This window comes from Neocloeon triangulifer, unplaced genomic scaffold (genome assembly GCF_031216515.1).
Source record: "Neocloeon triangulifer isolate White Clay Creek 2 clone unplaced genomic scaffold, ASM3121651v1 ptg000003l, whole genome shotgun sequence".
Classification (NCBI taxonomy): domain Eukaryota; kingdom Metazoa; phylum Arthropoda; class Insecta; order Ephemeroptera; family Baetidae; genus Neocloeon; species Neocloeon triangulifer.
Genome location: NW_026775546.1, coordinates 12,294,873 through 12,321,619, shown reverse-complemented (window position 1 = coordinate 12,321,619; position 26,747 = coordinate 12,294,873). Strand labels below are relative to the sequence as shown.

At 35.0% G+C, this 26,747-nt stretch overlaps 3 protein-coding genes across 7 annotated transcripts in view; 1 reads left to right on the top strand and 2 right to left on the bottom strand.

The window, feature by feature from the left end:
- The window catches only part of LOC132192632 (uncharacterized), a 58,184-nt gene extending 42,776 nt beyond the window's left edge, over positions 1 to 15,408 (bottom strand). The window contains exon 1 of one of the 4 annotated variants that reach the window (XM_059612677.1): positions 15,142 to 15,408. In XM_059612677.1, coding sequence (XP_059468660.1) covers positions 15,142 to 15,164 — 23 coding nt within the window. In that variant the 5' untranslated portion in view covers positions 15,165 to 15,408. Of the gene's footprint in view, positions 1 to 1,766; positions 2,063 to 15,141 lie in introns of those variants that run through there. The other 3 variants (XM_059612678.1, XM_059612680.1, XM_059612679.1) reach the window with 3 other exon arrangements.
- On the bottom strand, positions 8,871 to 10,371 carry LOC132192747 (serine/threonine-protein kinase/endoribonuclease ire-1-like). The gene is made up of 4 exons (XM_059612844.1): positions 9,906 to 10,371; positions 9,649 to 9,854; positions 9,386 to 9,598; positions 8,871 to 9,329 (listed from the first exon to the last, which is right to left on the bottom strand). The coding sequence occupies exons 1-4, from the start codon at positions 10,281 to 10,283 to the stop codon at positions 8,975 to 8,977; spliced, it is 1,152 nt and encodes a 383-aa protein (XP_059468827.1). The 5' UTR covers positions 10,284 to 10,371; the 3' UTR covers positions 8,871 to 8,974.
- Positions 15,156 to 26,747, top strand: part of LOC132192633 (probable cationic amino acid transporter) — a 44,159-nt gene continuing 32,567 nt past the window's right edge. Inside the window, exon 1 of one of the 2 annotated variants that reach the window (XM_059612683.1) lies at positions 15,156 to 15,538. The gene's annotated coding sequence lies outside the window, so the exon portion shown is untranslated. Of the gene's footprint in view, positions 15,539 to 20,680; positions 20,879 to 26,747 lie in introns of those variants that run through there. The other variant, XM_059612682.1, reaches the window with a different exon arrangement.

Below are 26,747 nucleotides of genomic sequence, written 5' to 3'. Positions count from 1 at the left end.
TGAATCAAAACCATTGAGCAAACAGACCGAAAAGGGGCTGACTATAAAAATGCGTCCACTCGTTTTTCCCCTCGTCTCACCTGGCTTGGCTTTCCGTGGTATAAACGGATTATTGTACTGTTAGGGAAAGAAAGGCGGTGATAAAAAAAAAGTAATCCCATCCAGCGCCGTCGCCTCTGCTAGACGGATGGGAAAAATTATCACTCCAAAACGCACACAGCTTTTTGTCTCGGGGCGTCCCACTTTTCAGAGGTTTTTGTCTGGCGATTAGTGAGATGCATCCTCTTATGACCAACTCATTAGGAAAAAGTGGACGAGAAATTATTGTGATTCACTCCGACAAGCATCGAGAATCCGGGTAAAAGGCTTCAGGAATTTATTAGAGGAAAAAATAAAAATATACAAATTATGAAAGCTAATAAATTGAAGATTTTTGTGTTTTTCAGGTTGGAAAATTATCATTGCGTAATTTTAGACTATTGTTTTTTTTTTATAAATTCAATAAAAACTTTTTAACTTCAATTCCAAAATTAGAAACAATTGAAAAAAATTGTTATCTTTCAAAAAATTGGTAAAAAATGAATTAAAAATTTTAGCATTATTAAAATTAATTATAAAAATATTATAAATCTTGTAATGAAACGTATTTTTTCAAGAAATAATGAAAATATAAAGTATTTTAAATTAATTATAATAAATTATTAAAATTATCATTATTTTCCATCTATAGCAGAAGCAATCAATCACCCGAGACGATAATTTTCCATTTTGAAAATCCGATAACAATCGCATTCCGTGAGCCTTTCTGAGGCGGTCAGTTCGGATGAACCGCTATTCAGGTATAAAAGGAAGAATTCCCTGAATGAATGAGCGGCCGGCGATGCGCGCCGACAAGAAAATTCATTTTCAAAATGTGTCAGCGTGTCACGCGAGGAGGTCGAAAAATTTTGAAATTTTAATTGCTTCAGTATATATGGGAATTCGATCAACATTGTTATTTGCTCGGCAAGAGAGAAGAAACTCGTCGCGCCAATAAAGCTTTTGAGCAAACAAGAATAAGTAATGTTTTCGAGACGGAATGATGCGGCATGTTTTGAACGCGATTGTAATTGATTTTAATTGAATCTCACACAGAGCTTGACGAGAAGAGCCAAATAATTGACAATGATCAAAAGTTTCTTCCCATTAATCATTTGCTATTTTTAGTCTGCAGCTAATTAAAATATTAAAATTTAATTTAGTTCATAGATTAATAATGAATAATTTTTTTTTTAAATAATTTGAAATTGAGGGACGGATTAATTTAAACTTTGTAATTTGGTAAAAGAAATTTAAAAAAAAATGATCATTGTAAATTAAATAAAACGACAATCTTGTTTCTTTGTGTTTTAGAAAATATATTAAATTAATATCGTATTTTAACATAATATGATAATTTTATAATACTGAATAAATTTTTATTTTTGATAAAAGATAAAATTTAATTGTATCCCTTTTCAAAGCTAATTATTATTAATTTTGATGCCGTACTGTCAAATAATTTGTTTAATTCTTATATTAATAAAATTTGAATATTATATGTTATTATTTCAAATTTTTAACTTTTAATTTTATTTCATTTGATTTTTAAATTAATTTTACTAAATTTCTTTATAAGAATTTAAAATGAATTCCATTTTTCCTGCAAAATAATTTGCATATTGGATTCAATTGGATTAAAATTTAGTGAATACAGGACAAAACCTTTGCACTTTCATTGAACTTACAGTTAATATCAGTCAGGGTAGGTCCTGGCGCAGGACGAAAGGTCATCTCAAGCCGCCGACTCGGGATGCAAATCACGAGTAACGGCTCGGGGGATTAACCGTCCCGCGAACAGGTGGTTTTGGGCAACACACTCGAGAATACCCTGAATCAGGGTCTTGGGCACTGTCAGGTCGGTTGAGGGGACGCGAGAAAAGGCGCGGCGAATGCAAATCGGCCTCGCGGGACCAACACAACTGCGACTGACTTCCGAATCCAACGAACGCGAAACTTGAACCAGCCGGCCGATCTGATGCAGGAAGATGAGATGCGCGCCGGCAGAGTGCGCGCGCGCACTTCACAGGCATTCAACCTTCGGCGAATGAAAAAAAAATCAACAACCTGCCCGAACCTGTCGAGGCACGAGCGAGCGCTGCACCTGCCGCGGAAAATTGGAACGCCAGCATCACCTAGCAGCGGCCACCGCAATTAAATACTCAATACGAATAAATGGAGATTTAAAATTTTAAATTGAATATCGCCCATTTTAATTGGAGAGGACTTCCAAATTAATAAATAATTGTTAAAATTAATGTAAATATTTCGTTTCTATATTTGCAGTAATTTTATTTATTGCCGCCTTTTGTATTTTTTATAATCAAAAATTGAAGCGAAATTGTGCGCTGATCATTGGGATTATTGTAACAAAATATTAAAAAGTAATATTCTGCAAAAAATATGTAATTAAGTTAATAAAATTATACAATCTTTAAAATAATTTAGTGTAGTTCTTGTTTTTGTTTTTCTAATTGTATTTAATTTTTTATTTCAATAATAAATTGCAAAAAACCTGCTTTTATATTTCATCTTCCTAAACGATTTTTACATCTTTTCTTACAATAATGAAAATTAAGTAATCATGATTATTTCGTTGCAATAACAGCGCATTGACCTTTCTCCCCATTGTAAAACACTAATCGGCCCTTTATTTTGAGAGTTGTAGGGCGTAAAATAAAGGATTATCTCCATTATGAATTGTATGCGCACTTGAAAGTATTCAACTCTCTTGTGAAAAGGTATGCGGCGTGTATTTAATTTCGCTCTGCTACCCTCTTATATTGTGAGCTAATAAACCCTCTTTGTTCTCCCTATGGTTCCTGTGGTGTTTCAAAAGTATACGTCTGGTGCGTATTTTGTTCCTTCATAATTAAATAAATTTGAAAATTTTCACAAAAATTAAAAATAATGGTTTTATGAGCAAATTATAATTTAAACTCGTTTGTTTGTTTTGGAGTCTAATAATATTTAACATAAAAAATTTAATAATTATGATTTATAAACGTATCACATTCTTCCATGAATGGAAATTAAAATAAAAATAATCATGAAATTAAGTAGCTAAAAAATTACGGTTTCAATAATGTAAATAATTTTAAAAAGCATGAAAAATTGCATTTTTTCATTTAGCTGTATGTTTTATTTTTTAACTTGACAAATTATGGCGACAATAAATCTTGGAACTTTTTAATTACCGCCCTTTTTACGAGCTTCAACTCCGCCACTTTAGTGTGTTGCAACTTAAAACTACTCAAGACCAAAATTTATTTCCCTTTTTCTGTTATTCTTCCATTCTTGTTCTTTGAGAGGAGGCGCCTTTCAAAGTAATTCAACATTTACTGTCTCTCTCTGCAATAAAATTTCTTTCCAAATTTCATTCAGCATACATACATTTTTTTTTTGCACATTTTAAAGTCGTTACTTGCGGTGAGCACCAGAGGACGGCGCCAGCGCGGTGCACTCGAATGCCACCTGTGGATTCGCCAGCAAACTAATTTTATGGCCGCGTCGATGAGACTAGTTTTATTTTTATTGCCACATTTGCAGTATTTGCACCTGATGCTGCACGAGACGAGAGTTCGAGAGCTCGTTCAAGTAGCGAAAATTGGTACTTCGGAAACGGTAACATTTGGCGAACACGTGTGTGCAAATTGCTCTTTTATTTGAAAGACGAGAATTGAACAATAAAAGCGTTCGTTGGAACTAAAATAGGAAAAATTTCAATCTTCTGATTGTATATTGTGTACAGCTCAGATTTAACTTCTACAAATTTATAATTACTTTTAATTGGCAAATTTATATAATGACAAAAAAATTTGCTACAATCAAAACATGTGTTTGTTTTGAAAACATAAAAACATAAGTGTATAACGAGGAAGAATTTGATTATTCAAAATCAAATAAATTAATTAGAAAAATAATAAAAACTAATTCCTCTTAGAAACAAAAATGGCATAGATATATATAAAAGTAAAAGAACTGAATTATAATTGTTATGTTTGGATTTTTCAAATATAAATTTCAAACAACATTTTGGAATTCCAAATGAGTTAAAGTTTGTATTGAAGAGTAATTTATAAAATAAATGAAAATTATGGGGAAAAAATTGTAACCACAATAAAGCATGACAAAATTGGTCCAATTTTTCTTGAACCACGATTTTTTTCCAATTTTGGCAAACAACAAAAAAGGCCTCTTCCGCCTCGCGAATTTGCAAGCAGAGGCGCGGCATTCTTAGATCGTCCATCCGTCGGGCGATCAAAGTCATTTTTGCAACACCGCCTTATAAAGAGCTTGCCAAAATCTTGACCAAAAACGGAAGGCAAAAGACCAAAACAAATAATTCCGGCTTTTTTATAAATGCTAATATTTGGAGAGAAAAATTGTGTATAATCAGATGAGAACGCGTTCAATTGTGTGATATGCACGATGACCGCAACAGCACAAATTGAAATTGGAGTGTGTCTGGTGCAGGCTGAGTGCTCTACAAAGCACATACACTCTTTTGAATGGCCGACTAATTGCGCACCAGGCGTCGATTGGTCATTCAATTTGTAATACGAACGCACATCAGCAATAATGTTGATTACGATCCAGGGGAAAATTAAATATGAGATATAGAGTGAGCTCAAAATGTGTCAACTGGACGCAGACGTGACATTATTTAAACAGTCCGAGTTTGAAAAATATAATGCGTTTTATAGGCAAATGACAATCTGAATGATTGAAACCAATTTGTTTTAAACTCGATAATTTATTGCAATTATGCATGATATATCATCAATCATTAATGTTTTGTTTTTAATCGGGTTTTTATATCTATTTTAACAATTTAATCTTAATATATAGGCGACTCAATAAAAATTAAAAAAACTATTTATTTGCTTTCATCATTTAAAATTCTTGTGAGTTTGAAAACTAAGTTTTGTTATTATTTTTTTTTTTTTAGCTTGGCTACAATTTTACGATAATTAAGATCAATTAAATTAAACCGGCTCAGTGTGTTCTTTGTTATATATTGCTGTAATTTCTGGCGCCAAATTATAATCTGCAGTTCAAAGGGCTGCAGAGTCTAATTAATTCATAAATAATTGAGCAGGGTTTCAGGCTCATCACAAAATCACGCAGTCGGCTTTTGTGCTTTGCATATTTAATCAGTCGCGACCTCAAATGAGAGAAACAATCGACGCCCTTTTGTTTGAAAAAGCAGTGTCTCCTTAAATGGGTTCGGCTGACAAAATATAGAAGTTGAGGATTTCCGGTCAGCGCTCGCCTCTTTCACTCGCCCTGCGCGTTTATTTACAGTTTTTAATGAGTTTGCGCTGCGGGACACTTTTTCGTCGCTCAAGGTGCTAAAGTCTAAAATCGTCCGCAACTAATAAAAAGGAAAAAAAACGTGCGGCGAGAAAATAGGCAGGCAGGCAGGTCGTCGATCTTTGAGTGACCACCGGACCTGCCGAGGTTCCGATCAAGGCCGAGTGTTTGATTATATTTATGGATTCTGCTGAAGGAGGAGAGTTTAGTGAAAGGATGATTGAAGACAAACGTCTCTTCTATTCTATCTTTTTTTACTTTTCTTTTAAATGTCAGAAGAAGGAGATGCTAAAATGGTTTGTTTACAAAGATGTTGGTGGAAGATTAATGGGCGTAAATTACACAAGAAAAATAAATTTCAGAATTATTGAATTTTAAGTAAGATATTAATTATTTTCTTCGTCTATTAGATATTAGATAAAACAAGATAATTAATTCAAATATGATAATATTTTAAATTGAAAAATTTTACGAACAGAAAAAAATCAAATTGACGAATCTCTTTTTGAGTAAAAATTAAAAATCAAAAACTGATAAAAACGCCTCTTATTACTTAAAAAAAATTACACTTTAAATAACAATCACAGTCGTTTTTGAAAAACAACAAGTATAAAATAGTCTTTTTACGTATCAAATTTTATAAATTTTCTATAGAATTATGTTAATTATTCCTTTGAGACATATACAAAAATTCAGTAAAAAAATGGTATCTAGTCTTACATCAATGTATATTGCATTTTCATTTTTGTAGCTGCTGTTAATTTTGTTCTTGAAACTTTGAATTATCAACAGAAGAAATAATTTTTTTTAATCAAAAATAAATCTCATAATATTATGTGTATGTAAATAATAAATTAAAATTTCCTTACAAATTCAGAATGATTATTTCTTTTAATTCTTTTATAATATCGATTCGAATCATTTGCATATTATATTGAAGCTGCGCGCTGAGACCTTTTACAAAAGCGGTGGTGCGTGATTGAGCAATGCACTCTGCAATGTGACAACCCTCTCAGCTTCTCTCTCAATACAATTATTCTTGTCATCTCTCGTTCTCACACCAGAGAGGAGGACGGAGTGGCTTTGTTGCAGGGCAGGTCATACAGAATATTAGCATAATTGCTCTCGCGGATCAAGGACGTTGTTTCCTATCAAATAAGAGGCGAATCTCTCGTCAGGTTGCATGTCTGCGCGCGGAAGATGAGCACAGATGAGATGGCGTGCCTGGCCGGGCATAACACAATTATCATTGTACTGCTCTTGCGAGGAACAACCTGCCGGCGCATTCCGTACGCCGAGTGCTCTGCAAATAACTATGGGCCGAGCCAGAGAGCAATTATGCCATTACGCTCTGCATTATAATTGCTCCAACACACGTTAGCCTGCGCCTAGAAAATGGAATAACACACCTGCCACGGAGGTGGAAGAATCACACCGTACTTGAAATCACAAACGCCAATTCATGAAAATCTAGTGAAATTATTATGATTTTTTATGTGAAAATCTTCTCAATTGTTAGAGTTTTTTTAAATATTAATTCATTTTCTTTACTTTGAATATACAGTTTTTCTTTTCAAACAAACAAGAAAGCAATTAAATTTGAAAATAAAAGCAATGAGACTTCAGATTATAATTTACAAAAAAATTTTATCTTGACAGAACCTTTGGTAAAGAATTTGGCAAAAAAAAGCAATCTCTTTTTTCCTTTTTGAAAAATAAACGTCTATAAAGATATCTTTAAAAAAAATGTTTTTCAATTTTAATCTGTGCTGCAGCTGCGCCATACTTTGAGCGAAAAAAGAGTCAATTTGTATGCATTAATTATTGGTTGGTGCTGCACCAATTTCTCTGCGGCTGCACGCCAACCGCAATCAAACTCTGCACGCGAAAACAAACTTGCAGTATTAATGGCAAGTGCAGGTTGCAAACTTGTCATGGGCAGTGCCCTTCCGTCGCTGGCACGAAAAACTCTTTTTGGATTTGCATGGAGCGACAAAATTAGCATTTCAGGCACACACAATCACATGTGTGCTTTTAATTTTAAATTCAAAGCGGGTTTCCTCAATCCGACTTTCATCTGCTAATATCAATGGATAATAAATTAACAAGAAGAATAGCCGCTCGGAATGAATCAAACTAAAATACATATAAAAATCAAATTAATATTTAGTTTTTATTGGTTTTGATTCTCTAAATTTAATAATGATGGAGATATAAGATAACACAAACCATCGCTAATTTAGGGCACAATTATCATCAAAATTTAGCAGAATCTTCTCTATTTTTTGTGAACTTTTCATTGTTTTTCTAATTAAAAAATGGAAATTTTCGCATAATATTTTCCAGAAAGTTTTGCACAGAACAAGCAAAAAATTTGATATACTTGTTGAACGAAATTCTGTAAATAATTTGAAAGCAAAAATATTTGCAGAGCTATCTTTTAAATTTCCAGTCTCTTAATTCTTTTTAAAACCCATACTTTTACGAAAGTGTTTTTGATAGGAACGCAGGCCCTTCTACTCTCTTTGAGTAATGGGTGTTAGAAAACATAATAGGGCCTCTTCGTCCACGGATATCAAGAGCAGCGCAGAGAGAATAAAACAAAAAACACACACCCAAGCATGGAAGAAACGCAGCTTATGTTGCTGCGAGGGCCATTTAAAAGAATCAAGTCGGCTGCTGGCTCAAGGACTTGGCCCGCGAGATAAATTAAATAAGAAAAGAAAAGGCAGCCAAGGAAGGCATCTCGCAGCTCTTTTGACGGCAATACAAATTAAAAATAATAATAAAACCAAAGCTTTGAATGAATGGTTTCGCTTGAGCGGCCAGAGAAATGCAACAAAATCGGGCACCTATGTTGTTTTTTACACTTTCTCATCAGCAAGGGTTTTTCGATCGCAGTGATTTTGTGTTGGAAAAAAATGGGAATTCGAAAAAAGCGGCCGAACAGGTCGGGCTGCTGCTGCTGCCAATAATTATTACGCTATTTATGCTGAAGGCAGATTCGGACCTCTTCTCAGAATCGAGCCGGAGAATTTCGTGTGACGCCGAAAAACTACTTTATGTTTTTGTGTGCTCTGGCATTGGCGCGGCCATAAATGAATTACAACAGAGCATAACTATAAAATCTAGAAATTCAGAGCAAATCGAGCGATTCTAATTTATATACCAGGAATTTCTACTAGGGCCCTAAAAGAAGCTGAGATACATATTTGCATTTTATATTCTTCATCTATGATGCCAAAACACCGCAACTGTTTTGCTTTAAAAATGGCAGAGTGATGCAAAAATTTTATAATCAACACATTTTTATTGCTTATTTCTTTGGAAAAAAAAGAAAATACCTGAATTGTTTTTTTTTTAATTTTCTTCAAAATAAATAATAATAAATAAATGCTGAAGAGTGTTTTTAATGCAGTTTTACCAAAAATTATATAGAAGGAAAAATATATATTATTATTTTTGTGTGTTTTAGGCTGTAAAAATCTCAAAATAGGTTTTAGAATTTCAAATAATAAAAATGTTCAAATGAAGTGTGTGTTTGTTTTAAAGCTGTTGTTCTCTTAAAAGCAATTTTAAATTATCGGCCAATCATTTGCTGGATGGGCACCCTGGTCAGGTACTGCCCGTCCTCAGGGTAGAATGCCTGCAGGTTGGCCTCGACCCTGAACTCGAACATGCAGTGCCAGGTCCAGGGAATCAGCCCTGGAAAAAGGGCCGTGAAGTATCCGAGGAAGCTGCCAGGGTCGACCAAAGGATGGGCCAGGCATTGCCTGATGTACCCTGGCACGGAGCAGTAGTGCTCGGTCTTGTTTCTGATGAGGCGGAGGAGGTCTTTCATGGAGCCGTCATAGCGACGACCTTCGCGCATCGTGTCCAGGTGACCCTGACTCACCCAGTTTGGGCCAACCACCGAATACGAAGTCGACTCGAGTCTTAAATATATTGAAAATCGAAACTGGAAAAAATTGAAATTTTTTAAATTTTGTACCTCGACTCGGCCATGGGACAAGAGCGGCTCATCAAGAAGTCCTTGCAGCCGTCGATGAACCTGAGCACGTTTTCAGGACTCTGGAGGAAAACGTGGTTTTCCAGGTTTTGGGCCAAAGTGAGGCCGGTCAGCAAAGGGTAGGCCAGGGAGACGAGCAGAATGCTGTCATTCCTGCTCAGGGTCGACTTTCTCGCCAGGTTATCCACAAGAAACCTTTAAAAAAATACTAAATTAAAAAAAAAAGATTGAAGATTTAATTTTACCTGGGATTTTCAAAGGCAGTTTCAGGCGAAAGATCGCCGAATCTTTCTTTCGAAGGAGCTTCCAAAATGGAAACTGCCATGTCCTGCAGGTCCTTCTTCAACAGGTTCACGTTTTGGCAAACCTCCGTTTTCGAAAAGCTGCAAACTTTCAGCCTTTGGTCCTGGTTTAGCAAAAGGTGGTCCAAACTAAGAGCTCCATGTACAAACTTCAACATAAATTAAATTAAAATTAAAAAAAATAAATTAAATTTTCCTACCTTCATTTTCTGGTGCAAAGTCTTGACGGCCTGGATGAAATCCTGGACGAAAACTTTGAAAACGTTTTCCTCCAGAGCAGGCATTTGGGCCAAACTTGAGTCGCACAATTCCATGACCTGGAAAAACTCGCCGCCATCGCTGGTGACCGGCTGCAGAAGGTGCACCACGCTAGGGTGGCACCCGATCAGGCGCAGGACTTCGCATTCCCTCCACCCGGCTGACAAGTTTGAAGCGCTCTTGATGGCCACCTGGAGCAGTTCCGAGCCGACCTTCAGGGTCCCTCGATAAACAGTGCTCGAGTCGCTCTGCGAAATGATGGCGGTCAGGGTCAGGTCGGTCTCGAGGTGACCTTTGACCGAGCGCGGAAGGAGTTGCATTTCGCAATAAAATTTAGAAAGGAATTATTATGAAATTTGAAAAAGCGGATTCAACAATGCAAATTTTATCAGGAGAAGAATTATTTTGTTGAGGGGGCGAGGGAGGGAAAATGAGGGGGCGGGGCCAGTAATTGTTTACAAAGACAATGTGACGATCTGATCTGTATGAATGTCACGAATGTCAGCTCCGAAATCGGCCCCAAAATGAGTGTTTTTTGAAGAAACTCAGCGAAGTCGGATTCTTGGGGAGAAACAAGAATCGGCTGTCTTCAAATTTGATCATCTTTCCAGCCGCGGCAACAGGTAATTTTCAATTTAAACTTGATTTTGCTCGTTCGCCATGACTGGCTCAAATGTCCATTTGATGGTCTTCTTCGTGAATAATTTCCTTTTTTCTCCTAATCTCGTTAGTTGAAGTTGTTCCAAGAAAAAAAAGCAAGACTGATAAACGCTAATGCATCAAAAGTTAATTACGATTCTCAACTCCGCCCCCAACACCCTATTAAAGTAAAATATCCCTCTCCAGATCAATTTAACGTCCTCTCATTTAAATTTGTCTCTATATAGCGGCGCAGAAATAAATCAAATGACCATTTTTTTAAGGTACACATTCCAGCCCTGCATGTAAAGATATTATAGAAAAAGGCCGGTCGATTATCAAATTAAAGCCGAGAGGCCGCGGTTATAAAATATAGAAGCGCTCACGCACAATTCTCATCAATAATATTCAACGCCGCGCCGTGAAACAAAAACATCTCTCGCTGTCAGAAATATATCCAACCGAGCGAGGCGAAAATGTTGTTTTCCACGGCGGATCACGTGAGCAGAGAGGTTATCTTTTAATTAAAAGCACACATGCACCGAAAGGGAGACGAGAGGAAAATAAATCACAGTTTTTATACAAAAAAACGTGAAAGCTGCTGGAAAGTGAAACATGTAAGCAAAATATTTTAAAACAATAGATCTGCAATAGATTTAATATTGCATTTTTTATTATTGTTGTTAATCTGTCCACATTGTCACAATACATTGTTTACATTCAATTTTGAGACCGATTCATTTGAAAATAAAAAAAAATTATTATCAAAATGAATACTGATACTGATAATGCTTTTTTGAGAATTCATCATAATTCTGGTTTTAATTATGTGAGAATTAAACGACTTTTTGTATTTTTTGAGACTTTTATTGCTTAATCTTAACTTTTTATTTTTTTTACAGCTCATTATATGGTTTGAAAATATTTACTCACTTATAATTCGCACACAATTTTTCAGTGCACAAAATTTGCTTTGATATCAAATATCCTTTCTTCTTTTCAATTTTCATAACTATTATTCATTTTTAGAACATAGATAAAATGAAATTATCATTTTTAAACCGAAAGTTGTGATTAATATGACGCCTTTTTTTTTTGGAAAAAAGTAATTTACCTGAAAATCTAAAATTTGCCAAAGACAATTAAAAATTTTTTTGCTTAAATAATTTAAAATTTATGCACGCTGTCCTTTTGTCAACATAGTTGTTCTCTTTTTACGAACCATCAAAAGTGACTCAAATTTGTCTAATATTTGGAATCTCCTGTAGAGATCAGAGATCGAAGGGTGAAAAACTTAGGAACCAGGGGTGGTGCAGCTATCTGTGCAGTCAGGAGGGCACTCGCTGCACTCCATGCAGTCGGGCAAACAGGGTCCGCAGCCGAGGACGCAGGCCTGCAGGAAGGCGGGCACGTTCACGTAGTGGTCGCACTATTTCCAAAAAAGGGACAATCTAATTTTTGGACTGATTCGCAGGAGAAAGACCGAAACTCACCCTGGGTGCAAGATTCACCAAGCGCTTGGCGATGGGGTGCGTTCCGGCAGCCAAATCGAAATCAAAGTTCAGGGGGCTGAGGGGGTCCTCGGGGGCGGCCTGGGCCACGACGGCCACCACGAGGCCAACGAGCAATGGGGCGAGGATCATTTCTTCAAAACTAATGTGGCTGTTAAAGTGGAGATCGCTTTTATAAGAAGCGCCGTTTTGTTTGTTTCTCTGCAGCGATTATTTTGTGCTGAAGCTGGTGTTTTTTTTTTCACCACCGAAAGTTTCATTATGTCCTGTGAACGTACGGAGAACTCAAAACAAGGTTCATCAGTTCTTTACTCCCAGCAATTATTTCTTATGGAAAAAGCTAATGACGCGTCATTCAAGTGAAAGCAAAAAAAAAACAGTTGGATTTAATTTGATGGACCAAGAAAAGTGAAACATTTTCCAGTAAAATACAATTTATTACTTAAAAATAAAAATCTCAGGTTCTATTTCATTACAGAAAGTATAATTATGTGGCTTTGATTCTTCAAATATTATTCATTTTGAGATTTGGGAGATCAAACAATTCCGAGGTCAAAGGGCAAGGGTCGTTTCCAGAGATCTAAATCATATTATAAAATATCTAAAAATTGTTCAAAAATGACCTTGACCTTTGACCTAAAGCTTTGGTGTCTGCAGAAAAGTTGTTATGAATGAAAATTTTAGACAAAGTGTGAACTTTTTATCACTACTGCATTTCCGGTTGCAAAGCTATTCACGTTTTAAATTTTTTAAAATAGTCAAGGTTAAAAAAAACCCATTAACGAGCCAAATTTTTACTAAATTGAGAATTCCTCTATTTTAATTTAAATGCCAAAATTAACTCACGATAAATAAATTTTGATAATTTAAATAATCATCTGAAATTGGTGGAATCAACATCACAATTATCATTATATTTTGCTTCTTCTATATAAAAATCATGATATCTGCACTTTTCACTTGATTATTTTTTGTATAGAAACGCGCCGAGTCTAATTAATTTTCGCGCCTTTGATTCCCATGGGTTCTCTTTGTAGCAAAAGCAAGACGAGACACGTGTTGTCAGGTGAATTATTTATTTGCCTCGCATTTGTACCCGAAGAGATAATTCACGTTTCTGGCGTGGCAGCGGCGCCGCTTCGAGTTAATATCTGCGTATGCAAATTCCTCGTGGGAAATGGAGCTGCCGGTGGAATTCGTGCGCGCGAGTGCATTATTTGTGCTTTTAAGCCAGTTTCGCCGAGAGAATAAAATAGATGAATGTGCCTTTGTGTGGCTCATTCACTTATTCAGTCACTCGGCGTGATGACACGTATAAAAAAATATAACGTAGGCGAGAGAAAGAATAAAGTGCCGGGAGAAATTTCAAAATAGACTCGCAGAGGGCATTCAAAAAGCCATGTGATATTCATTGGTCCCACTTAGACACCATTAAATTAATAATAGGTTTTGTTATCTATGGGAGCTGGATTTTTTATTTGGGAAAAGTAAGGCATTAAAATATCTTATTGAATAGTTTAACTTGTTGGTTTTGAAGTAACTTTTACAGATATTTGGAAAAAATAATGTTTGCCAAGGAAACATTTATGATATTTAATCTAATTCGTATGATTTCAGATATTTTTTAGATTTACCCTAAATCAATTTTCCTTAAACGCAGAGATAATTAAAAAATATTTCACAAATAAAGACATAAATTTTACAAATTTGTTATGTAAAATTCAGAAAATAATTAGATATTATTTTATTAATTAACACCAAATTTATTTGAATACAAAAAATTTCATCATAAATAATGATGATTAAATGTTACTTTTGTTTTAATTAATTTAAAATTTTTTTGTTTAAAACAGAATAGTCTTTTTTTTTAATAGAATTATAATTGAATAAAAATCTGCTGCATTCAAATATTTGCTGAATGGAAATTTCAACATTTATTTTTCTTATTCATCACAAAGCAAAGTAATAAAAACTCTAATTTTTTGTCTGAAATTAGGAAGAAATAAATTCTTTTATAATTCCAGGGGAGTTAAAATTATTATAATAATAAGAACAATTTATTTTAATGGCCCAGAAGCGATCCGATTTTTTTTAACAAGAGCCAGTTTTTCATGTACACGTATATATGGATTATTAAGGTCGAACGCGGCAGTAAAGCAATTTTTATTTGCTCTGCCTTTGCAGAATTATATAGTTTTGCAAAGGCGCACAAATCCCTCGGAGGTGTAAAAACGCTAATTAATACATAATTGTTGTCGCGCATTAATTTCTGCTATTTGCATTTTACGGCGCTGCGTTATTATTACTTATTCTCCTGTTCTGCGAAATTCCACTTCCTAGATATTTAAACTGCCAGAGCTGGAGAATTAATTTGAAAACTGGGTTATTCGCTTAATTGATCTGTTTCTCGTGATGCAGATTTTAATTTTTTTCTAGGAACTTGTTCACTGTCGACGGAAGCTGAAAAGTTAAAAGGCGATTTCTCTCTCCTTGATTAAATAACTAAGCATCTCATTTGCGAATAACGACCAAATTTATTCAAATAGAAACGCGAAATGTGAATTTCAAAGCTCTGGTCAGTGTCGTCAAACCGGTCTATTTCCTAAGCTAATGGATGAAAGTGTTTGAAAGCCAAATTTCTTTGCAACTTCCTAAATCATCAATTATGCCATAAGTGAATTGATGTCTTTTTTGCTGTAAAAAAGAAATCTACAGCTAATTTCCAAACGAATTATATTTACGAAATTAATTAAATTTTTTATTTCAAATTAACAAATTTTATTTTGATAAATCGCTATTTAACTTTATCCTCTTTTCATGTGAAAATTTTATTTAGAACTGCACCAACATTTTAAACTTTCAAATAATTATCTTCAGTATTAATTAATAATTTTTATTGATGTTTGATGCGAAATTTTATTTTCATTAGGTTAATAGAATTTTGATAATGATTATTGGTTCTATTCAAATTTTTGATGCAACTTTTTTGTCTTTTCAAATTAAGATAAATAATAATATTTGTACTTACAGTGACAAGAAACTTCCACTCATGCCCTGATGCGAGGCGAGATGGTCCTGCAGAAACGAGTGGCGCCGGCTGAGCGACGCCTCGCTGCGGCGATCTTCATCAACATCATCGTCTCCGCCGAGGTCGGCGCCGGCCAGCGGCGCCGGCTTGAGCGGGGACCAGCAGTGGGCCTGCCGACGGGCCCACCGCTTCCCCTTGCGCAGGCACAGAATTTTCGCGGCCGGACAAAAACGACACCCTCACAACAACTCGCGCGTCGCACCACAACTGGCTGAGCCTCCTCGGATTCCTCGAGCTGGCCAGCCGCGGAGGGGAAGTAGTGCGGAGACGACCTGCGGCCCCTTCCCCTCCGGCACCTTTCTTCCTCGCCGAGCTTCTTTTCGTCTCCTCTTCTCACGTGAGTGTTTTTGTTTCTAGAAGAACATTTTACTTGTTTTATGAGATAAATCCACCGCGGCAGGTGGATTGATATTCGATCTCGCCGCTTATTATGTTAGTGACCTTTCATTGTCAGCCGGACGTGCCCAAAAATTCCTTTGATTTACTTCAATTGCTTTTTAAACTAATTAATATTTCATTTTTTATTGAAATCTAAAATTGCATTTAAAATTTCTAAATCAAAATTGAAAATATTGGAACATCCCCACATTTTTTTTACAAGTGGCGATTTTTATTCTCGTTTCACTTAAAACTTCAGTGCTGAAAATTTCCAAATCTTCAAATTTAAATTGACAATATCAAAGAAAAAGATATTTGTAATAAAATGTCTAAAAATTTCAAAATATTGCAAAGAAAATCTTTTAGACTTTGTGGAAAGTAATTTCAAAAGGAAAAAAGTCAGATTTTTTTCCTTATTGCTTGAAAGACCGAATAATTTCATCAGAATTTAATTTTTGAAGTTTGTTCTTTGCCGGGGATTTTTTTCAACTATAATTTGAACAATTCTTATAGAAAATTTAGAAGTAAAATATTAAATTAAGAACTTCCTGATACATCTTTTTGAATTTCAATCATTCCTGAAATTATATTGATTTTTTTGTAAAAAAATTAACGCTGGTTGAAATTCCACGGTTTTTAGTTAAACTCGGCAATAAATTATTGTGACGCTGTGGAATGCTCTTTCTTTGTGCGCGGATGCTTGAATAATAATCTTGTTCTCTGCCGACTCGCGCGCATACTCTTTCTTTCTGAGCCGGTGTACGGCCCGAGGCGCAAAACCCTTTGGTTTTTTACACCGCGGCCGGTGTCTCTCATTCTTTCTCATACTCTGATTGTATAAATAAAGCTGAGTGGGCTCGACTCGCGAAAGCAGAAAATTCGACCGAGGCAGCGTTTTGCCGATCAAACTATTTGCAGAAGATGATTTCGTTTGGCCCGGCAAAAACAATTCTTTTAATTTTTGCAACCGATGCTTTGTTGCAAATTGCTGAATCTGCTCGATGTTTCCATGCAACAAGCAATCAGCTGAGGTTTGAGTCACACTTGTGCAATCAAAATTAATGTGAAGAACTTACCTCTCAAAATTAAACAATCTTTGAAATTAATATAAAATAGATTAAAAAATTTGTCCTTGCAATTTTTTTAATTGATAAAAAAGTGAAGTAACAAAATTAGAAATTAAGTAATGTCAGATTTTTTAATTAATTATATATAATTATTATTTATATTTAATTATTATATTATTATTATATTAATTAATTTCATTTATTGTGCTTTTCAAAAGAGAGATCAATCAGAAGATTTAATTTTCTGCTAAAAAATAATAAAAAATGGCAAAAGAGAAGAAAATACCTCATCTAAAAGTTTTTAAAACTTTTAAGATAATTAATCTTTGTAAAAACAATTAATTAGGGTATCGTCATTGTCGAAGAATGTAATTTGCGGTTTTTTCTTGTAATTATAGTTTATAATAATTACCGATAATTACAATAATTAGTTGGATATTGGATTCAAGAAGTTTATTCATTCTGTTTAAACTGAGGCCAATTGAGGGCAACTTTATTTTAATTACATTAGTTATTAAGAAAAATAATAATAATAATAATGAATCTTAGCAAATTTTTACTCTTGTTAAGAATTTTTCTGATAATTTTTTTAAGAATTTGCGATTATTTTCAGCCTTGAAACTGAAAGTTGAGACTAAAAGTTTCTTTCTTTTTAATATAAAAGTGACCTTTCTCACGAGTCCTTGCCTCCGTACATATATGAACGTAGCAAAAACTGAATGGGTCTTTTGTGCCACACTCAGTGACGCGGGGTGCTGACCCTTGACATTTGCAAGTTCGCAACGCTTGGTAGGCGAGAGGCCTGCGAAACGCGTGCACAGATTTCGTATCGGGGGTGGATTATTTGCGGGACTTCTTTTTCTTTCGAAGAACTGAAAAGCCGACGCGACGTTTTTGGGCGTAATGCAATTTGCTTGCTCGCAGCCACGATAAACAAAATTTGACGCAAAAACATCGCCAACCCTATATATTTCAATTACACGCCCACTCGTAGCTATTTGTAGCAAAGGGAAAACATGCAAGGCTGATTTTGCAGGTGCCGTAATTAATAAGCACATGAACGGTGGCGGTTTTAGCATTGATTGAGATGTGCGTACTGAAAATTCATTTATAGATTAATTAGCAAGTTCTAATAATATTTTTGCTTTAACTAATTTTAGAAATATCAGAAATATTAGAATATGTTTATAATAAATATTGAGCACACAATTTTAGATGCAAATAATTGTAAATAATTCTAATCAATAAGCACAAAGATTGCTTTTTAAAAGATAATTTAGTTTATGTAACCTAAACAACGCTAAATTGAAGAAAAGTTTAGAAATGTTGAATAAGATAAAAGTGAGAGTAAAATCTAATTCGTATTTAATAATTACCAATTTTAAGTTTTTAATTTACAGTTGCTGCACTTAGATTTATTTTGGCGTTTGAGCAAATAAATTTAAATGCTTGTTTACTTTAATATAAAAAGATTTTGTTGTGTTTTGTCTACTCGATGTAAAATGATCCCACTCTCATCCCAGTTAAAATGCAAATTCGAGTTTTACCCCTTTGTAAATTCAAAATAGGGAGACAACGGTGAGCTGCGTGTTTTCTCTGCACGTCGCGCGGAATAATATTCCGCTCCATTAGCATGCGTGCACGTTAACGCAATATTCATTAGGTGCGCCTGCCAGAGAGGGAGGGAGGGAGGGGGAGGCGCCCCTTTCGATCGTTTGCATAATGTACGTGTGCACAAGGCACTTCCTTTCCGCGGGCACTCGCCGATGATTAAAACAAAACAGCCAAATGCCGTCATCCGACTCGTGAGGAAATGTGCGAGAACTTTTGTCTGCTGTTTCGGAACCGACCTTTTCAAGCACTCGAGTAAAATGTTGCAAAAAAGCGGCGGAGAGTCCGCAGAGATTTGCTTGTTGCTTCAATTCCAATCTCTTTCCTCTCCATCTCAATCCACATTTTGTCAATAGAAAAAATGAATTTGAGATCATTTTAATGTGAATGAATAATTTTGTATTATCTGATCAATATAAAAAGTAAAAAAAAGTTTGTTCGATCAAGATTAAATAGTTTGAAATAAGTTTTTAGGCAATAAAATGCAAAAACCTCCACATTCAACTTTTAACAAAATGCAATATTATGAAGAAAATTTCATTCAATTATTTAAAAATTCAAATAACTAAGACAACTTTTCTTTTGAAGAAACTTTAAATAAGCCAAATTTGAAGTTTCACTCAATTTTAATTACCATTTTTATAATTTAATATTTTGTAACTAATTTTATAGTTTATTCAAATTGACATCCTTATCTATACTTTTATTTACAACAATTTATGCTTTTTTGTTTGTGAAAACTTTGCACAAAATAAAATTTGAGAGCCTTCTATACTCATCAAAGTATAATTCACAGAAGGTTTTCCTACCAGTAGTTGAGGGAAAAGTCATGTTTATAACATCACGTCTGCAAAGTTCTGCCATGCACAATGAATAAATTGTCAGTCTCTTTTACCTAAAATGCGCAGGCTTGTCAAAGTGAGGATGATGGACGCACCTAAAAATAGACACAGACTAACTAAGAATCAAAATTTCTCAAATTCAGCAAAAAGTATTTTTTGCTTGTGAATTTAATACAATCTCAAGATAAGAATAAAATTCCTTCCATAAAACGAGGGATGCAATTTTGTTTTTTTATTATTATTTTTTTTAATTCCTTGATTGATATGAAAATAAATTTCTACTTTCCCTGTCCAAGTCACATGATTCGCGTCAAATGCATCCGCCCACGCAGATTTTCTGCGAGTGTTTATATGAACGTCTTGGAATGCCACTTTCATCCCTCTCTTGAGATTGAAAAGCGATCTCTGGGCGGACGGTGTCTCTGGCTAAAAGGGGTCGTGCATAAAGCGGCGGCTACAACAGCACTCTGCCATTAGGCCAGGCTTGTTCACAAACACACTCGGCTCTGGCATGATTAATTGGGTTAGATCGGGGGTGTGACGAAAGGTCTACAAATTGGAGGACACACAACGCGAAATGCAAATCAAATTTCAACCTGTCGGAAAAAGTGGCAAATTAATTACTTTCACCTGTAGAATCTACACAAATTAACTCTAGACCATTATTTAGTGGATTCCTGTGTTGATATTTATAACATTTCTCTTTTTTTTTTTTTTCTTTCCTCACACCTGAAAACACTTCAATGCATTTGGACTTGCTGATAAAAGGGAAAAGTAGCGGCAGAAATCAAGTAATTTTTTATCGGAATGCTCACATCAAGGGGCGTCCGCACAATCGGCCCCGAGAGTGATAATTTTTGCATCACCTTTACTTAACTGAAAATTGCGCAGCGTTATCAGCAACTCATACTCTCCCTTTCAAAGTCCTGTAACGAAAATTTAGCCTTTAAATTTAACATTTATTTTCCGGTTCTTTCAAATCTTTTTTATTCAAATAGTTTAAATTTAATCTTTTTTTTATAAAAAATTAATTTTGAAGGTTAGTAATTTTTTAATTTATTCTTTAAAGTAGCAATTATTGTACTAAATTTTATTATAAACATTGCTATAAAATCATAATTTTGAATTATTGTTGTTTATTCATCAAATTGTAAAAATTCAAATTTAAAAAAAAAATAATCTAGAAATTTAGAATTTTTGTAAATTTTTCTCATTCCAATGTTTTCAATTCTGTGGGAAGTGTTAATCGATCATTCATAATACTTGTTTACGCAAAGGCAGATCAATATCCCCATCGTGTATTGATATAAACATGGCGGGGGTGGGTCGGCGATAAATTCCGTCGGAATTTCCACCCCTTCTTCTTCTTCATTCTGCGTGCGAAAACACAGTGGAGAAGGGTGCACCGCGCCGTATTTTTTCTTCTTTGGCCCGAAAAAGCAAGAGCCGAAGAGACGAAATGCCCCGGCAGGGGATCCAATGCAGCTCGAGTGGCGAGAGGGGGTGATGCTGCGAGCGAGGGGTGGCGGGCGAGGGGGTTGTGCGACGGCGTCGGGCAAAAGGGCTGCCTGTGTGAATCGGAGCGAGCAACGCGAGGGTAGGCCGGCCTGCTTCTCCGCAGTCTCCATTTTGCTTCTACTCCCCAGCAAAAAGAGAAAGAAGGAAACAAGGCCCGCCGCCGACTGCCACCCCCGGGGGCCATGCCCCTCTGAGTAGTGGTGCGTCCAGTTTCAACTCTTTCGACACAAACTCGAACCCAAACTTCTGCGGATTTTCGGGGTGAGTCTCAATTCTAAGTTTGAAATTGTAATATTTTTTACAAAATTGGCCAAATTCTTATCAAATTGTTCCAAAAATGGTATTGAAAATGAAGGAAATTTTATATTGCATAATTACTTTCAGATTATTTTATAATTACTGCAGGTTTTGACCTGGTTTGACCTTTGGGATAAAATTTGAAGTAAAATCTTCATTTTTTTTATTGATTGGAATAATATTTTAATCTGAAATTTATGACTCAATTTGAAAAAAATAAATCAATTATCTTTGACAGGTAGCTCAAATTAAATCATGATAAATTAAATTTCTTTTTAATAATTCAAAGTTTTGGATCATGATGCGGAGAAATAATCTCAAATTGTAGTATTTCTGATCTTACTTAATTTAAACTACCATTGTTTAGAAAAAGACAATTTTGAGTTGCAAATTGGATTTCCTCAATTTTCGGAAGTTGATTTGAATCTTTTCGCGTGAATCTCGTAACTTTTGACCTGTGCACATATGGAAGTAAACGCGAGTGACAAAATCGTTAGTCAGTCCTGGCGGAGAGATAATTAGAGACACGACATACTCAAATTAGGCGCACCGCAGACCTACAGTTCACCGCTCTCTCAAACTTTCAACAAAACTGCCGCAAACGAGCAGAAATTTGCAAAGAAAAAAGTAGCGAAAATTTGCATTCAAGTCGGAAAGTTTTCAGCCGAGAGATTTTACTTTGGATTTTTGCTGCGAAAAGTCCAAATCGCGTCGGTCTGCTGGTATTGATTTACAAGTCAGGTGTTGCCAGAGAGGGTCACCCCGCGCGCCCACTGCGGAAATTTCCAATCTGTTGATCGCCGCAAAAGTTTTCCTTTTTGATAAACATTTCTTTGAAATGAGCGGAAAAAACTTGATGAGTCCGTTCTTTCCTTTTTCTGGCACCCGCCGTTCTCACAAGATAAGCGGCCAGCTGCGCGAGAAGCAGGTTTTCAGCCGGAAAATAATGCTCAATGGAAAAGGGTTGCCAGCCGCAGACAGACGGACTCGCCGGATGTATTTTTCTGCTCTCCTCGCTTTTGGCAGCCAAAGGGACTTTGCGAATGGAAATTTTATTAACCCGGCTCTTTCACCTCTGGGCCGGTGAGCTTTTGAAAGGAAAATTCACTCGCCATTGAAAATCATTCTGACGTTGGAATCACAAAAAATGTGTTGCCTGGAGTGTATAAATAATGAGAGAGGAATTAGCACTTATTTCTATAAAAAAACGCGAATCACTTTAACTGAAAAAGTGACAGAGAAAACTTTTAATTATAAAAAGCTTTCATTTTTTGTGCATTAAAACATGATTTTGGTAAGGAAAAAACTTAATGTTTCTTTGACAAATTTTATGAGAAAACTTTCGCCAGAGAAACAAATTTTGGATACATTTACCTTTCAAAATTCGGTTAATTCTGAAATAAATCCCATTCTTCAATACCAATATGAATTTGAAACTTATTTTTAAAAGAATATTCTTTCAGTAAATTATGAATTATTTACCTCCTCGCGTCCACTCCCTTTTATAAATTTTCCTTCTTTTTCACACCATTTGTTGCATCAATCATCTAGCAGAGCAATTTTCACCTATTCCGCTCTGCACTTCCCTCCGCATTCGTAATTGGATGGAAAATTTGCCCCCATTCACGATGCAATAGTGCCACTTGCAATCAGCACCATTCACCTCCGACGCACTCCGAGTTATCCGAGCTCAAGTAGAGGTCGCGACGCCTTCTCGACTATGCAACCTGTGCAACTTGAAATGCGAACCGGTTGCATACATTTTGTGTGGCAGGCGCTCACCTCTGCTTTGAAATAAAAAGGCTGTGAATTTCCAAGTAAATTGTAAAAAAAATTATTACACGTGGTTAAAATTATAATAAATAATGTGAAAAACTAAGAAAAAATAATTTAAAACTAATTTTTTTTTAGTCATGAAATTTTTAATAAAACTTTAACTGCATATTTGCAGCAGGAAATTAATTTTGTTTGTTCAAATCTCACCAAGCTTAAGAACAACTTCAATCATTTTCTCCTGTCCAAAACTTGTGCTTGGAGAATAAGGTACATATCTTTAAATTCTTCCAGTTAATAAGTCATTTCCTCTTCTTGAGTGTAAGAAGAGATTTTAATCCGAGCAACAGGCATTTCCACAACTTCTTCTTACGAAACTTTTTAATGAGTCGCGGCGGATTTGAAGCGTTGAAAATTTTTAATCCCTTGCGAGCTTGAGGGGAGCGACTCAATTTTCGTTCAACGTCATTTTTAATCCAGTGCGGGGTGCGCGGTGTGGATAATATTGACAAAAAGGTCGACACTCTTGAGCCCATCAGCGAGTGTAGGCTCAAAGTCATTATCATGTTTGTCAAACATGCACGCTCGGATAGTCACAAGACTGCAAAGAAGTTTTTCCCCCGAACGTCAACGATGACACGCTCAATTTTTTGCAAGGGAAAATTGATATCTAAACTTTGATCAAACAAGTAAGTGTTGGAAAAAATTTGCAGCTTGTTTAATGCAGAGAGAAAACTCTAGAGGTGGCGAGAAAATCAATAACAGTGTAATTTGAATGGGAATATCGCTGCTGTTCGATGGGAGAGAAGTTTTTTGTTTGATATGTTTTTATATTCGATTGAACATTTGTGACGGGCGTGATTAATGAACGATCAGAACTTTGTTATAGAAAACAGTAACATTAATCTTTATTGCTCTTAGGGATGTTAAAAAAAACTGTTTCGTAATAGAAAAATTTAAGAATGGAAAGAATTAATCATTTCTAAAGATTGTTTGCATTTTCAGATTCATATTTTTTCACAATTTTTATTTATCAAATCAAGATGTTTCTAGAAAAAACTTGTAAATTACTGTGATTGATAAGTTTGATGAATTAAGGTTAATTGTTTAGACTTTTTTTTACCAAATAAATGTAATTATTAATATGGGCGGTTATTTACCAGAAAAATTTTAAAAATCCTTTTAAAAGTAAATAATTAAGCATTGTAATTTGTATTATGTAATAATTTTGCCAAAAGCAAAAAATGCCTTAATCAGTAAATAGTATAAATTCAATGGTCAGTCTAAAATGGTATTTCCGCGATTTTTAGATGATCTTCAGCAAAGCGATAAGTAAATAACTTTGATAATTTGGAGTCTTGTTACGTTTCTGGTCTTCTTTAATGTATTTCAGATCATTTTAAGATAGTATCACAGCAAATTAATATAAAAATCTTGTTATTTTGAACTCTCAAATAATTCTTAAAATTAAAATAATTTATTGGAAATTTTGAAAATAAAAGATTTTTCTCTAGACTAAAGAAACAAAAAAATATGAAAGAAGAATTCTCAGATAAAACTGAAAGAAACTGTAAATTACGAGAAAAAAAAAGACATTCTAGATACCAGTGTCAGTAAAAAGAAAAGCCGTCTGACTTTTTGCTTTTCGCAGAAGTGGATAACTTTTTCCATCACATATCTTTGGCCCGCCAGCAAAAACACGGCCATTGTTTATATCCGATCAAAATTCACATGGATATATTTCGTGTTTTGGTGCGTGGGCGGACAGACGGACGATATACACTTTTTTTGTGGCAAAGTCCGGAGCGTGGGTCTAGGATTAGTGTCGCTCAGCGCTGGAAAGTGCGCGCCGGGAATCGGCGTGGGCGACAGACCGACCACCCCTCGCCGATCAAATTTTGATGCGGCTTATCTAATTTAATAACGCGCGACGCTCTTTTATCGCGCCGTAATAAAAAGCGACGCACATATTTATACACTGGTGAGGATTTCGTGCGACCCATTAATGAACGCTGTGCGGGTAGGCAGCTCAGGCGAGTGAAGCGCAGTGTGCCATTCAAGAGCTGCATCGATCGTGCCGCGCACTCGCTCGCACACCCGCCACCGACGCTTTGCGAATTTCGCGATTTTAATTAGGCGTGCAACGATATCACCTTCTTTTTCTCACGATTTTTAATTACTCCACCCACAAAAATAGACAACAGTATCAAATTTTTTTACATTTTTTTTTATAAAATGGCGACTTATTGAGATTCAAAGGTGTGTCTGAATTTCAAATTAGAAAACTTAAAGGAAAATTTATCATAATTAAACGTTCTGGATTGTATTTTGGGCAATTCCATGAGCTGGTTTACATAAAAATTAAAGTAAAACATCTCTAAAAATTTATATAATTTCTGTTTTTTTTTTTTAAGTTTTTAAAATATTTTTCAATTGTAGATATTATAATTCTCGATAATTCTTGCTCAAAATCTAGATATTTAAAAAAAAAATTGCTGAATTTTCCATCACATTCACAAAACGTTATCAGAATGGAATATTAATTAATATTTTTTTTAACAAGCGATTTAACTAAGAACTTAATAAAATGTCATTTTAAAAATGATTCATTGATTAACGATGAGTTTGTTAACTGATATTGAAAATTCTCAACCTTTTCTCATAAGATCATTTTTGATTTCACTGGCCTGTTGATTATTTTATTTTTCAATTTTGGTCAGGCCAATGTTAAGAAAAAAAAATTAATTTCAAAAATTCTCTTAACAAACAATGTTAATGTTCAAAAATTCTTACTTATATTTTATTTTTATTTTTCACCCTAATTGACTTCTACACACCAATGCTATTGTAGAGAAAATTATAATTAATTAATCGGGCCGCCATTTTTTCCTCTTGCAAAAGCTTCTACTTACAATAATGCAATGATGATAGAAATCATATTATATAATAAGTTGAATTCCAGCAAAGACCAGGCTCATTTTTCTAGAAATTTCCAACTTTTTTTATGGCAAAAAATTGTCTCCAAAATTCACTGGCCGTAAAAACCTGACCAGACACCCAGACAGGTCATAACTTTCTTTCAAAATACCTCTTTGGTAACGACCAATCGTGAAAATATCTTCTGCTTGGCTGCTTCACAAGAATTTATATGTCATATCGTTTTGAAGTTGCTTGCGTTGGAGAAAGAAATCGCTTCTTTTGCTCAAAGTCGTGGACACAAAACTTGAGTAAAACATTTAATTTTTACAACAAAATGGTTTCTTTAAACTTAATTATTGAAAATGGGTAAAAATGACTTCCTTGTAAATTTTTTATCTTCTATTTAAAAATATATAATTATTTATCAATGACGTTTTAATCCGCTTTTGAAACTAAATTTCAAATGATTTTCACGTTTTTTTTAATTATTTAAAAAATTTAGTTAATGATTCTTGCATTAGTTGTCAATTTATCTCCATTTTTTCAAAATTAAAATTTTAATCAAGCGCAAAAAGGAAAAGGGGAGTGCAAGAAAAGCTCTCTTTGGCTGCAATTTTTCTCCGTAGCAGCTTCGGCGGCTGCGATTTATATTCACGGCGTGTGTCTGGAGATGTGATTAAGGCAGCGGAGCAAATCAATAAGTGTAGCAGCCTGGCCGCGCGCCGGCAAAATAGTGGCTGAGTTGAGGGGCCGCGGCGAGGGGAGCTCGAAATAAATCAACACCCCTTTCTGTTGCCGACGTTAATTTCATCTTCTCCTGAAAGAATACCCACGACTAAATAAGCCCCAGATTTTCCACTCAAAAATGAAAAATCATAATTTTCCTCTCGTGGGAAATTTACAGCGTCTGCAAAAGTTTTGTTCAAAATATATTTTGGCCAATGATTTGAACAAGAAACTTATAAGTTTCTGGAGCGTTGTCATGAAACTGACAGCGCAAAATAAACTGGCTCAACAAAAACTAGCACCAGTCTGTGAAAGTGCTCCGGGGCTTCTTTCTACCGATCAAGAGTCTTTCTTTGATCCCCTCAAGACTATGTTGACTTTTCAGGTCAGAAATTGATTTCTTTTCCTGCATCTC

What these genes read in the sequence shown, in the direction of transcription:
- LOC132192747 (XM_059612844.1), bottom strand. Translation starts at nt 10,283, where the DNA reads ATGCAACTCCTTCCGCGCTCGGTCAAAGGTCACCTCGAGACCGACCTG. An exon ending in ACTGCCTTTGAAAATCCCAG is followed by an intron (nt 9,599 to 9,648) that starts GTAAAATTAAAT and finishes ATTTTTTTAAAG; the next exon opens with GTTTCTTGTGGATAACCTGG. An exon ending in TGTCCCATGGCCGAGTCGAG is followed by an intron (nt 9,330 to 9,385) that starts GTACAAAATTTA and finishes AATATATTTAAG; the next exon opens with ACTCGAGTCGACTTCGTATT.